At 35.1% G+C, this 12,866-nt stretch overlaps 1 protein-coding gene across 4 annotated transcripts in view; it reads left to right on the forward strand.

The window, feature by feature from the left end:
• ITGAV (integrin subunit alpha V) overlaps positions 1 to 12,505 on the forward strand; it is a 93,106-nt gene extending 80,601 nt beyond the window's left edge. For 3 of the 4 annotated variants that reach the window (XM_515967.8, XM_063791326.1, XM_063791325.1), the window contains 6 exons: positions 402 to 560; positions 1,339 to 1,452; positions 7,216 to 7,329; positions 7,432 to 7,539; positions 8,423 to 8,545; positions 8,811 to 12,505. In XM_515967.8, coding sequence (XP_515967.3) covers positions 402 to 560; positions 1,339 to 1,452; positions 7,216 to 7,329; positions 7,432 to 7,539; positions 8,423 to 8,545; positions 8,811 to 8,906 — 714 coding nt within the window. In that variant the 3' untranslated portion in view covers positions 8,907 to 12,505. The remainder of the gene's footprint in view (positions 1 to 401; positions 561 to 1,338; positions 1,453 to 7,215; positions 7,330 to 7,431; positions 7,540 to 8,422; positions 8,546 to 8,810) is intronic. The other variant, XM_054679966.2, reaches the window with a different exon arrangement.
• Positions 12,506 to 12,866: the final 361 nt, after the last annotated feature.

Below are 12,866 nucleotides of genomic sequence, written 5' to 3' on the forward strand. Positions count from 1 at the left end.
GATTACACGTGTGCACCACCATGCCCAGCTAATTTTTGTATTTTTAGTAGGGACAGGGTTTCACCGACAGGTTTCACCACATTGGCCAGGCTGGACATGAACTCCTGACCTCAAGGGATCCGCCCACCACGGCCTCCCAAAGTGCTGGGATTACAGGCATGAGCCACTGTGCCCAACCTTGTTTATATTTTTATCCTGACACATATTACTCTGTGTTAGAGACAAATGTTGAGTTTGATCATTTTTGCATAAAAATGGTCACATTGTAATTAGAGGTTAACCGTGGAAATTGCTGTTATTTAAAACCTATTGCTAACATGATTTCTAAAGTTGATGTAGGGGAAGGATTATGGAATAGATTTTTGCCCAAGGTGTAGATACATTTTCTTTTTTCTCCTTAGCTGAGAAACAATGGTCCAAGTTCATTCAGCAAGGCAATGCTCCATCTTCAGTGGCCTTACAAATATAATAATAACACTCTGTTGTATATCCTTCATTATGATATTGATGGACCAATGAACTGCACTTCAGATATGGAGATCAACCCTTTGAGAATTAAGGTAATATGCTTAATAGCAGCTCTTCATTACAATGATATTTCATTGCCTTCTTTCTAAACCTGTAAAAGAAATTCATAAAATAAAACAACTATTTTAATATAAAACCCACTCTGCAAAAATTGGTTTAGTTCATAAGCAGTACACTTAGGATAAGTTCATTTGTATAATGGGTAAGAATTGATTCTGTGACATCTAGTGAACCACATCTTCATGGAGTGCTTACTGAGCCTCATGAGATGTCCTTCAGTGACTCAGTTTGACCTTGGCTCCATCACATTGTTGTTTCTTCAGGGCATAATATCACATCAAGGGTGTTTTGTTGTTAAAATTTCTACCTTTGGGATAAGCTATACCATTTTACTCATGATTATCTTGACTTTTGGATATAGTCATCTCCATCATAGGTGTGCACTAGAAACTATTATACAATATGGTCTAAGGAAAGGTGAAGAAACAAAATAAAAGATATACCCATGATTGACATCACAAATGTACTGTGGAATTTCAGGCCATTTCTGTATGTTTCATCAGTTTCCACTCTAGCTAAGCAAGAGCTGAAAATAATGGTTAGGGAGAGCTAACTTTTTTGGTGCATATTAAAGACTCTAATCTTTATTTTCTGTCCTTACTGCTCACTATATACTGAGTGGTAAATATTCTGTCATACTAAATTTTCATTCACTATTTTTTAATCATATCTAAGAGTTTATACCAAAATGCTGATGTAAAATGTTTTTCATTATCATTTACCACCATTTTATTAATGTGATTGCATTAGATCTCATCTTTGCAAACAACTGAAAAGAATGACACGGTTGCTGGGCAAGGTGAGCGGGACCATCTCATCACTAAGCGGGATCTTGCCCTCAGTGAAGGAGATATTCACACTTTGGTAAGTGCCATTTCAAATATGTGCACCATAGACATTTAAAAATATGTGACTATAGAACTGACGCCAAAGAACATTTCAAAAATAACAACAGCTGTGCTTGAACAACTACATTTATTTTTATACCATGCATTCCTCTTACTTTCCTTTTTCCTAGTCAGATTAATGACATATTTTCTTCAAATGATCTATTTTTGTAGATGGCTAATAAAACTAGTTTATGTCCCAACTTTGATTTTCCTACTCTAGTTCTTTAACTGTCCTCTTTTTGGGCCTCCTCCTAATCTCTGAGGCTTTAGTACAATACTAAAAAATCCAGAAGGTCCCAACAAAAATACATTGGAATAATAATTAGCACTTGATTAACCTTTGTTGAGTTAGCCTATATAATGGCTATAATGTTTTTAAAGGCAATTGTTTTTCTTTTTTCTTTTAATTAACAAATCTCCAGGTCTCTAGTAGAGAACCTGGTATATTGTTTTTTGTTTGTTTGTTTGTTTGTTTTTTGACGCAGAGCCTCACTTTGTCACCCAGGCTGGAGTGCAGTGACACAAACACAGCTCACTGAGGCCTTGACCTCCCAGGCTCAAGCAATCCTCCCCTCTCAGTCCCCCAGATAGCTAGGACTATAGGCGCTCTCCCCCATGCCCAGCTAAGTTTTGTATTTTTTGTTGAGATGAGGTTTCATCATGTTGCCCAGGCTGGTCTCGAATTCCTGAGCTCAAGCGATCTGCCCACCTCAGCCTCCTAAAGTGCTGGGATGACAGGCATGAACCACCATGCCCAGCACTGTTTATGTTCAATAGTGATCACTAGTTACTTTTACATCACCAGATTCTGTGGTTCTTGTTAGTCCTCAACCATTCAATTGCCTAGTGGCTTTGGTTCACTTAATCACTTCCTTCTGTTGACTCTCATGGCTGTAAATACCATGTGGTGTAGATGCTTTGATTTATATTTCCAGTCTGATCTTCTGCATTGAACTTCAGATTCCAATATCCAACTGCCTACTAGAAACTGCTTTTAAATATCTAATAGGAATCTCAAAAAATTCTAAATATATACCCTTGGGTTTTTCCAAGTCTGCTCGTTCCATAAAGTTCTTAGTTGATTTTAGTAAATATCAACTTCATTCTCTAACACCTGGACCTCATGCTTGACTCCTCTCTTTCTCTCAAATCTCACGTCTTGTATTTCAGCAAATTGTATCAATATTTTCTTTCAAAATACCTAGAATCTGGCCCCTTCTCACCAGTTTCATCACTAACACAACCTAACCCAGGCTCCTTTCCCTTCTCAATTGGACTATTGCCAGACCCCTGGTTGGCCTCTGTATTTCTGCCTTTCTCCCCACTATACTTTGTATGCTATAGAAGCCACAGTGATCCTTTTAAATATAGGTCAGGTTGTGTCACTCCAGTGCCTTCCCATCTAACTCAGTGAGAAAGCAAGAGGCTACAATGACCTTTAAGCCCAACATCAACAGGCCCTTCCTGCCTCTCTGCTTGCATCTCCTCTCCTTACTATTCTCTTTCTCAAATTTTCCACCTTGCTTTCATTGAACAGATAGCCCCAAGCATGTTTATTCCTCCATGCTTTGAAAATTGCTCTTCCATCTGCCTGGAATTCTTTGTCCAGATATCCTTGTGGCTTATTTTCCCATATCCTTCTCATGTCCTTAAAAGTAAAATTATGTCAGAGATCTTCCCTGACCAACCTATGTGAAATAGAAACTGCCTTCTACCTCCCAACCCCACTTTTGATCTTGCACTTTCTGTCCTCCTTCAGAATCTGTTTTCTTTAATTGAGACAAAACTTACACAAAATTAACCATTTTAATGATTTTAAAGTGTATAATTTAGTGGTTTTTAGTATAATTACAATATTGAACCACCATTACCACTATAAGTGTAAACATTTTTGTCCGCAAAAAGAAATGCTGTACCCATTAAGCAGTTTATCCATTCTCCCCTATCATCAGCCCCTGGTGACCACTAATCTGCATTCCTACTGATTTGCCTATTCTGGACATTTCATACATATAGTATCATACAACATATGGCCTTTTGTGTCTAGCCTTCTTTCATGTAGCATGTTTTCAAGATCTACGTTGTGGTGTGCCTTAGTACTCTTTTTTTTTTTGAGACAGAGTCTCGCTCTGTCACCTGGGCTGGAGTCCAGTGGCGCAATCTCGGCTCACTGCAAGCTCCACCTCCTGGGTTCACGCTATTCTCCTGCCTCAGCCTCCCGAGTAGCTGGGACTACAGGCACCCACCACCACACCCGGCTAATTTTTTTGTATTTTTAGTAGAGACGGGGTTTCACCGTGTTAGCCAGGATGCTTGATCTCCTGACCTCGTGATCCGCCCGCCTCGGCCTCCCAAAGTGTTGGGATTACAGGCGTGAACTACCATGCCCAGCCAGTACTTCATTTTTATGCCTGAATAATACTCCATTGTGTGGACATACCACCTTTTGTTTATCCATTCATCAGTTGATCAACATTTCGATTATTTCTACTTTTTGTCTATTTTGAATGTGTTGCTATGAACATTCATGCATAAATTTCCATGTAAACATGTTTTTCAGTTTTATTGAGAATAAACATAAGAGTGCAATTGCTAGGTCATATGGAAACTCTATGTTTAACTTTTGGAGGAACTGCCAAACTGTTTTCTAAAGTTGCTGCAGCATTTTGCAATCCCAGCCAGCAATATATGAGGGTCCTATTTTCTCCACATCTTTGTCAACACTTATTATTTTCTGCTTTTGTTTGTTTTAAAATTTTTATAATCATCCTGGTTGGTGTGAAGAAGTAACTCATTGTGGTTTTGATATGCATTTCCCTGTAGACTGATGATATTCAGCATCTTTTCAGTTGTGTATCTTTTTTAGACAAATGTCTATTCAAATTTTTTGCCCATTTTTAAATTGGGTTATTTGCCTTTTATTGTTGAGTTGCAAAGAGTTATTTATATATTCTGGATACCACCTTCATTAGATATATGATTGCACAGGTTTTGTCTCATTCTGTGTGAACTGTCTTTTTACTTTCTTGATGGTGTCCTTTAATGCACAAAAATTTTTAAATCTGAAGTTCAATTTATCTATGTCTTCTTTTGTTGCTTGTAATTTTGTCATCATATTTTTAAAACCATTGCCCAATACAAGGTCATGAAGAGTCATACCTAGGCTTTTTGGTTTTATAAATTTTACACTTACAGCTCTTACATTTACATTCCTGATTCATTTTGGGTTAATTTATGTGTATGGTGTGAGGTAGGGGTCCAGATTGATTCTTTTGTGTGTGGCTATCCATCTGTCTGAGCAACATTTGTTGAAGAAATTATTCTTTCCCCTTAAATGGTCTTGGCAGTCTTGTTGGAGATGAATTGATTATAAATATATGGATTTATTTCTAGACATTCAGTTCTATTCAGTTGACCTATATGTATATCCTTAATACAAGTAACAAATTGTTTTGATTACCATAGCTCTGGAGTTCAGGTTTTGAAATAGGGAAATATGAATACATTTTATTCCTTTTAAGATTATTTTGGTTATTTAGAGTCCCTTGCGATTCCATGTGGATTTTAGGATCAGCTTGTCCATTTCTGCAGACAAGGTAGTTGGAATTTTGGTAGCAATTTTCTTGAGCAATCTAGGGAGTATTGCTATCTTAACATTACATAGTTCACTTCATGAACATGGTATGTCTTTCTGTTTATTTATTCTACCATTTTTTCAACAATATTTTGTCACTTTTAGTGTACTTGTCTTGCACATCCTTGATTATGTGATTTCTGTGTATTTTCAATGCTTTTTATTATTATTATTATTTTTTTAGAAGGAGTTTTTGCTCTTGTTGTCCAGGCTGGAGTGCAATGGTGTGATCTCGACTCATTGCAACCTCCGCCTCCCAGGCTCAAGCAATTCTTCTGCCTTGGCCTACTGAGTAGCTGGGATTACAGGTGCCCACCACCAGGCCTGGCTAATTTTTTGTATTTTTTTAGTAGAGACAGGTTTCACCATGTTGGTCAGTCTGGTCTTGAACTCCTGACCTCAGGTGATCCACCCACCTTGGCCTCCCAAAAGTTCTAGAATTACAAATGTGAGCCACCGTGCCTGGTCTATTTTTATTTTTATTTTTTAGAGACAGGGTCTTATTCTCTCATCCATGCTGGAGGACAGTAGCATAGTTATAGCTTACTGCAACCTCGAAATCCTGGGCTCAAGCAATCCTCCTGCCTCAGCCTCCTGAGTAGCTAGGACTATAGGTGCACCCACCACACCTGGCTAATTTTTAAATTTCATTTTGTAGAGATAGAATCTCACTACGTTGCCTAGGCTGGTCTTGAACTACTGGCCTCAAGTGACTTTCCCACTTTGGTTTCCTAAAGTGTTGGAGTTACAGGTGTGAGCCACTGCTCTTGACCTCAGTGCTGTTTTAAAGGAAGTTGTTTTCTTAATTTCTTTTTTGGATTTCTTATTGATAGTATACTGAAATATGACTCATATTTGCATATTGATCTTGTGTCCTGTACCTTTTCTGTACTTGTTTTTTTTAGCTTAAATAGTTTTAATTTGGATTATTTAGTGTTTTCTATATGTAAGATCCTGTCATCTACAAAGAGATAGCTTTACTTTATCATTTCTAATCTGGATACCTTTTACTTTTTTTTTTCTTTTTGAAGAAAGAGTCTAGCTCTGTCACCCAGGCTGGAATGCAGTGACATGATCTTGGCTTACTGCAACTTCTGCCTCCCAGGTCCAAGCGATTCTCCTGCCTCAGCCTCCCAAGTAGCTGGGATTACAGGTGCCCACCATCATGCCTGGCTAATTTTTGTATTTTGAGTAAAGATGGCATTTCACCGTGTTGGCCAGGCTGGTCTCGAACTCCTGACCTCAAGCGATACGCCTGCCTCAGCCTCCCAAAGTGCTTCGATTACAGGAGTGAGCCACTGCACCTGGTCTTAATTTTTCTTACCTAATTGCACTGGCTAGAACCTTCCGTACAATATTGAGTAGAAATGGCTTGATATCTATTGTCTTATTCCTGACATTAGGGAGAAAGAAGTATGAAGTATGATACTACCTGTGGGCTTTTTATCAATGCCCTTTCTCAGGTCAAGGAAACTCTTTTCTACTCCTAATCGTCAACAAATGGTACCACTACTGGATAACATTGTCGTGAGGTGTATATATGTGATATGTCTAATACAGTGTGGTCAGCATATAGAAGGTGGTGAATATTTATTTCTTTTGGCTGCCAACCTCGAAGTTACTGATTAAAACATTAAATGTGTCAGAGGCCATAAGCATGCGATTTGATTTCTGTAGGCCCTCCATGGAAAAACCATTAAAAATTCTGTTTTCTTTTCCATGGGGATGTTGAGATCTGGTTATTATATCTTACAAATATCACCATGTTATGGGTTTGCCTAAAGAATATTGAGTTCTAGTCATAGAATGAATCTTTTAATATTATGGATCTTATCTTTCTATAACAAATCACGATAAAACCAACCCTTTCATTTACAAGGAACTATATGTGTGGCAAAAGAAGAAAAAGAAAAGAAACATACCAACCCCTTCACAATAAAAAGCATTCATAGACTCAACTATTAGCCTGTTTATTTTCAAGACAGAAGAATCTGGATAATCTCTTTGGCCATCACACAAAAAGAAAATAAAATGGCAAATTTTCAAATGTTGAAGAGATGATAGAATGACCTTTTCTTATAAGTAAAGGATTTGTTTTGGCAGGGTTGTGGAGTTGCTCAGTGCTTGAAGATTGTCTGCCAAGTTGGGAGATTAGACAGAGGAAAGAGTGCAATCTTGTACGTAAAGTCATTACTGTGGACTGAGACTTTTATGAATGTAAGTAGACAGGTGCAGCATTTAGCAAACATACCCAGTGTTTTCAAATAAATATAAAAGGCCTGATATCTGGGAAATCATCTAATTGTTATTTCCAAACAGAAAGAAAATCAGAATCATTCCTATTCTCTGAAGTCATCTGCTTCATTTAATGTCATAGAGTTTCCTTATAAGAATCTTCCAATTGAGGATATCACCAACTCCACATTGGTAAGTCATTGGTTTAGGTGAATAGAATAAATTTACTCAATTCAAATGCTGTACATGTTTTTATTTTGTTTTTAAAAAAATGACAGCTTAACTTTTTTGATAATTTAAACTAATGAAGTTATATGATAGCATTATAACCTAGTTTAATATTATCATTTTACTCCTTACCCCGAAGTGATTAAAGCTAGACCTTTTAGTTTAGCATCTTGTCCAGTGTAAGAGATTTCTTAGTATATACTAAATTATATTGGGGAAATTTTAGGAATTTTCCTTTACAAAGTTAGAAAGTTGGAAGTTAACTGCAACAAGTGAGGCATTTTGAAGATATTTAAGGAGTAAAAATGGGATGAGCACATGGTAAACTGGATTGGATTATTTAAAAATCATTTCAAGCTGGGTGTGGTGCCTCACACCTGTAATCCCAGCATTTTGGGAGGCTGAGACAGGTGGATCATTTGAGGCCAGGATTTCAAGACCAGCCTGGCCAACATGGTGAAACCCCTTCTCTACGAAAAATACAGAAAAATTAGCTGGGTATAGTGGCACAGGCCTGTAATTCCAACTACTGGGGAGGCTGAAGCATGGAGGTTGCAGTGAGCCGAGTTCATGCACCTGCATTCCAGCTTGGCCTACATACTGGGCGAGACTCTGTCAAAAAAAGAAAAAAAAATCATGTCAGATGCAATCAGAAGTCAGCCTATCATTGGGAGTTTCATGTGTGTATGTGCATGCTCTTGATATCAAATGTGAAACCACTAAATTATCATACGCAGGAAAAGAATATACTGTGAATTCCACTAAAATAAAATATAATATTTACTCAGATATTTGTTGATTAAGTCAATGGACTGTTTTTAAAACTAAAAGCTTTTTTCCTCAATAGGTTACCACTAATGTCACCTGGGGCATTCAGCCAGCGCCCATGCCTGTGCCTGTGTGGGTGATCATTTTAGCAGTTCTAGCAGGATTGTTGCTACTGGCTGTTTTGGTATTTGTAATGTACAGGGTAAGTAACGGACTTAGAGAGAAAGAAGGAGAGAGGGAAAGCAGAAGAAAAGGGAAAGGGAAGAAGGAAAAGAAGAATGAAAAGTAAGGGAAGGAAGAAAGGGACTGTAATGATGATACTTGATGAGCATTACTTATTATATGAGGGAAGATAAATTTTATGAAATACAATTTAAATGTTCTTAGTGGTAATATAGTCACCCAAAAAATACTTTTCGTATTCTACACTGATGTGACAGTAATAATGGTTTTTCTTCAACTGACAGATGGGCTTTTTTAAACGGGTCCGGCCACCTCAAGAAGAACAAGAAAGGGAGCAGCTTCAACCTCATGAAAATGGTGAAGGAAACTCAGAAACTTAACTGCAGTTTTTAAGTTATGCTACATCTTGACCCACTAGAATTAGCAACTTTATTATAGATTTAAACTTTCTTCATGAGGAGTAAAAATCCAAGGCTTTACTGCTGATAGTGCTAATTGGCATTAACCACAAAATGAGAATTATATTTGTCAACCTTCTCCTTATAAATAAGTTCAGACATACATTTAATAACATAGGGTGACTTGTGTTTTTAGGTATTTAAATAATAAAATGTCAAGGGATAGTTTTTATTCAATGTATATAAGACAGGTAGTGCCTGATTTACTACTTTATATAAAATAGTACCTCCTTCAGTTACTGTTTCTGATTTAATGTACGGAACTTTATTTGTTGTTGTTGTTGTTGTTGTTTTAAAGCAGTCCAAATTTGGACCTTAGCAATCATGTCTTTTGTATAGGTACTTAATGTTAATACATATTACACTACAGTTTACTTTTCAGGATACTAAAGACTTTATAACTGCATGAACTTGGATTTTTTTAATCACTTATATGGTAGAATTTTATAAACACATACATGATACCATCCAAATTCTTGCTTTTAATAACAAAGGTACAATACTTTGTTTTAGTATGAAAATCTGGTAGATCCTATTACACTTCTGTTTATATTAAATCCACAATATTTTATTACATTTTTAACTTGTATAAATTTTAGGTCAAATCCTTCAAGCCAACCTATACTAAAAATTAGTTCCATAATCACAAATGCCTCTTTTGTGTAATTGTTTAATTTCACCTGAATATCATAATGCTTAAAGCCATATGGAGTTGGAAATTATTTCAAAAGCATATTTATTCCATTGTTTTAGTCTGGCTATTTACAGTACAAAAAAAGCATTTTTATTAAAATACTGTGTAGTTCTTTGAGATAGTTGCTTATGCATATAGTAAGTATTACATTCTTAGAGTAGAGCAGAGTTTTTAGTTAGTATTAATTTATTTTCCTCCATTCATGTACTTTTCCTTATATTTCCAAAACTGTTACTGAGAATGGGTCAAGATCAGTGAGAAATCTTTACAGTTGACAGGAACCTGACCCCTTACCCCAACTTTATGAGTAATGCTTGGAATAAAAACTCTTAAGGCAACTCACTGATTTACTTCTAGCAATAGCATGATGTTACAGGAATATTACCTCTGTTTAAGCAAGGTAATGTGTAAAATCAGTCTCGGCTATCAGAATAACTTCTAAAAGGTATTTTTATAAGCAGTTCAAGTTATTGAAAACCTTTTAAAGCTTTCTGAAGTTTGTTGGTATAAATTACTTTTCTAGGATTATTAATAAAAGCCACATAGGTGGCAAGTTGTAGTTTTATATGGCTCTGTAGAGTGGTGAACCTTCTAGAGGAATATATGATTTATTCACAGTTCCTCAAGGCCTGGGGATGATGATCAGTTATACCTATTTTTGTGCAATTACATCATGTTGTACATTAGAAATGGAGAGTTTAATAGCTCTTTAACTGCTGTCCTCATTAGGTAATGATAAATATTTCCCTTAAATAATTGACTATTTCGCTGTGTTTTAAAAATGATTGAAATTTATCTTGCCATATCTCATAATTTCGTGCACAAGTTGACTGAGCTAATCTTGAGAATATATTCGTAAAATAGGAGCACATTTAGTTGAGGTATGCAAGGTAGGACTCTAGACAAAACCTTCTGTTTTAGCTTTAGTGAATTTCAAAAGTAATGGGTCTTGGAGTATAGATTTTTATTAGTAGCTTGAAAGAGCTTAATCATATGCAGTAAGTATTTTTATTACCAATAAATTTAAAAATTTTTAAGAAAAATATTTTTATCCTAGGGCCAAGTGTTGCCTGCCACCAATCAGTAAGTTAGTCTATAACAAATTTTACCCTAACAGTTTTACCACCTAGTAACAGTCATTTCTGAAAATATGTTGGATAGAAAGTCACTCTTTAACAAAAGTGTTAGAATTTGCTTTTGTGCCATCTATTCCTTTTATGGCATGTATCTTGAAAGTAATCTTGTATTGGATATTGAAAGATGCTGTAATTTAGAAATTAACATGATATCTTAAATTACCTTTATGAAATATAGTTTTGTATCATAGCATAGATTTTCCTTGAAAAAATGAACATTTATGTATCTACAAAAATACGGAGAAGTGTAATTTGAAAGCCTACTTTCTGAAGAAAATGGTGGGATTTTTTTTTATCATCATTAAATATCAAAAAATTGCCCCATGAAAACTTTAAATCTCTAAAACATTTGAAATACTACCATATTTGTGATTTATTGAGAATAAAAATCCATTTTGAAATGTAAAATTCTTATGATCTGATTCAGTTTTAAGAAAACATGAACTAGATGATATTAAAAATATTTGACATTGGTAAGAAATATTGATACTGATATTGATTTTTATATAGGTATTTATTTCAGAATTGATATTTTGAGAAAAATACATGTGAGTCATTTTTTCTTTTTGTTTCTCTTTTCTCTTAACGATTATCACTGTAATTCTGAATCTGAAAGGTAAAACAATTAGTCAAAATATTATTGCCATCATTCTACCTGTGTTATGAAACTACTTATTCATAGTTAATTCTCATTAACACTTACATTTCCATAAAGAAAACTCAAGTATTACTAAAAGAGACTTTACTGGCTTAAGGGGGCTGTGAAAGATTTTTGATAGTGAATCATGACCCTAAGGGAGAGATTTGTGTGATAAAAGTGTTGTATATAATAGATCAGCGATTTTTGTAAGACAAAAAGAATTTGTAAGTTGGCAGATCTTCCTAAGTTGCAAAATGTAATGATGAGCTTGGTGGAGAAGAATGAGTCGTTCTTGGAATACCTATGTGCAGCCACTACCCATCTCAATGTCACCTTGTTTGCATTCTTGGATAGCTTGTATATGTAGTAGTTTGATGAATAATTTAAAGAAAAACACCTAAAATTTGAAAAATGATTGTAGGATCAAAAAAGGCAGATGAAATTACTTAATACTCAGTGTTTTGGAGAGTATTCCTTTTAGTTTGTTGGTTGGCTGGTTTGAACAATAGAAATATGCAGCATGCAATATATGCTTATATTTCATTTTAATTTCTGATATATAATGAACTTCTTGGGAGAGGTACTGAATCTTTGATGTTTTTTGTCATTGTTCTCAAGTGCAATATAACAATGTAACCAAATCTAGATAATTTCAAAGTTGTCATTAATTTAGTAAGCCTAATATAAACAAATATTTGTATTATTTTTGTTAGCAGGAAAGAGTGATTAAGTGAGGTTATTTACCCCTAAATGGTCCATTCTGCATTGTATTTCAGGCTGGAAATGAATTATTCTTTACCAGTTTTGAAACACTTTGAAATATCCTAAGGTAACTTGGAAGCTGTGTAGTATATCAAATTAATTTGCTACCTAATAACATAGAAAGTAAATATCTTTGTGGTCACCCACATTGGGTGAGACAGAAAATGAATCTGTTCTAAAATTTGTAATTTGCTAACTTGATTTGAGTTAGTGAAAACTGGTACAGTGTTCTGCTTGATTTCCAACATGTAACTTGTGACTGTACAATAAACATAAGCATATGGTGCCACTTTTGTGTATGGGGTTTATCCTTTCTGTGATGTGTTTTTGTTTTTTAATTACATGAGCTAGCAATAATGCACTAAAAGGATGACCTCAGAGGTAACTTTCTGTAAAACTTCAAATCTTGAATGTCAGTTATTTGATGAAAAGAAACAAAAAGAGCAAAATGTACCACATTAAAATTCATCCTTAGAAAGGCAAATATGTATTTGCCTGAAATATAAGAATTATTTTATTTCTAAACAAACATTTCTAAATTCATTACGCTAACCTTTATTATTTTTACATTATCAGATTCCTTCTAAAATGCACATTTACATCTTTTATAATTTTTAATTATAGTGTATATATGTCATTGCATATATGCA

This window comes from Pan troglodytes, chromosome 13 (assembly GCF_028858775.2).
Source record: "Pan troglodytes isolate AG18354 chromosome 13, NHGRI_mPanTro3-v2.0_pri, whole genome shotgun sequence".
In the NCBI taxonomy this organism is placed as follows: domain Eukaryota; kingdom Metazoa; phylum Chordata; class Mammalia; order Primates; family Hominidae; genus Pan; species Pan troglodytes.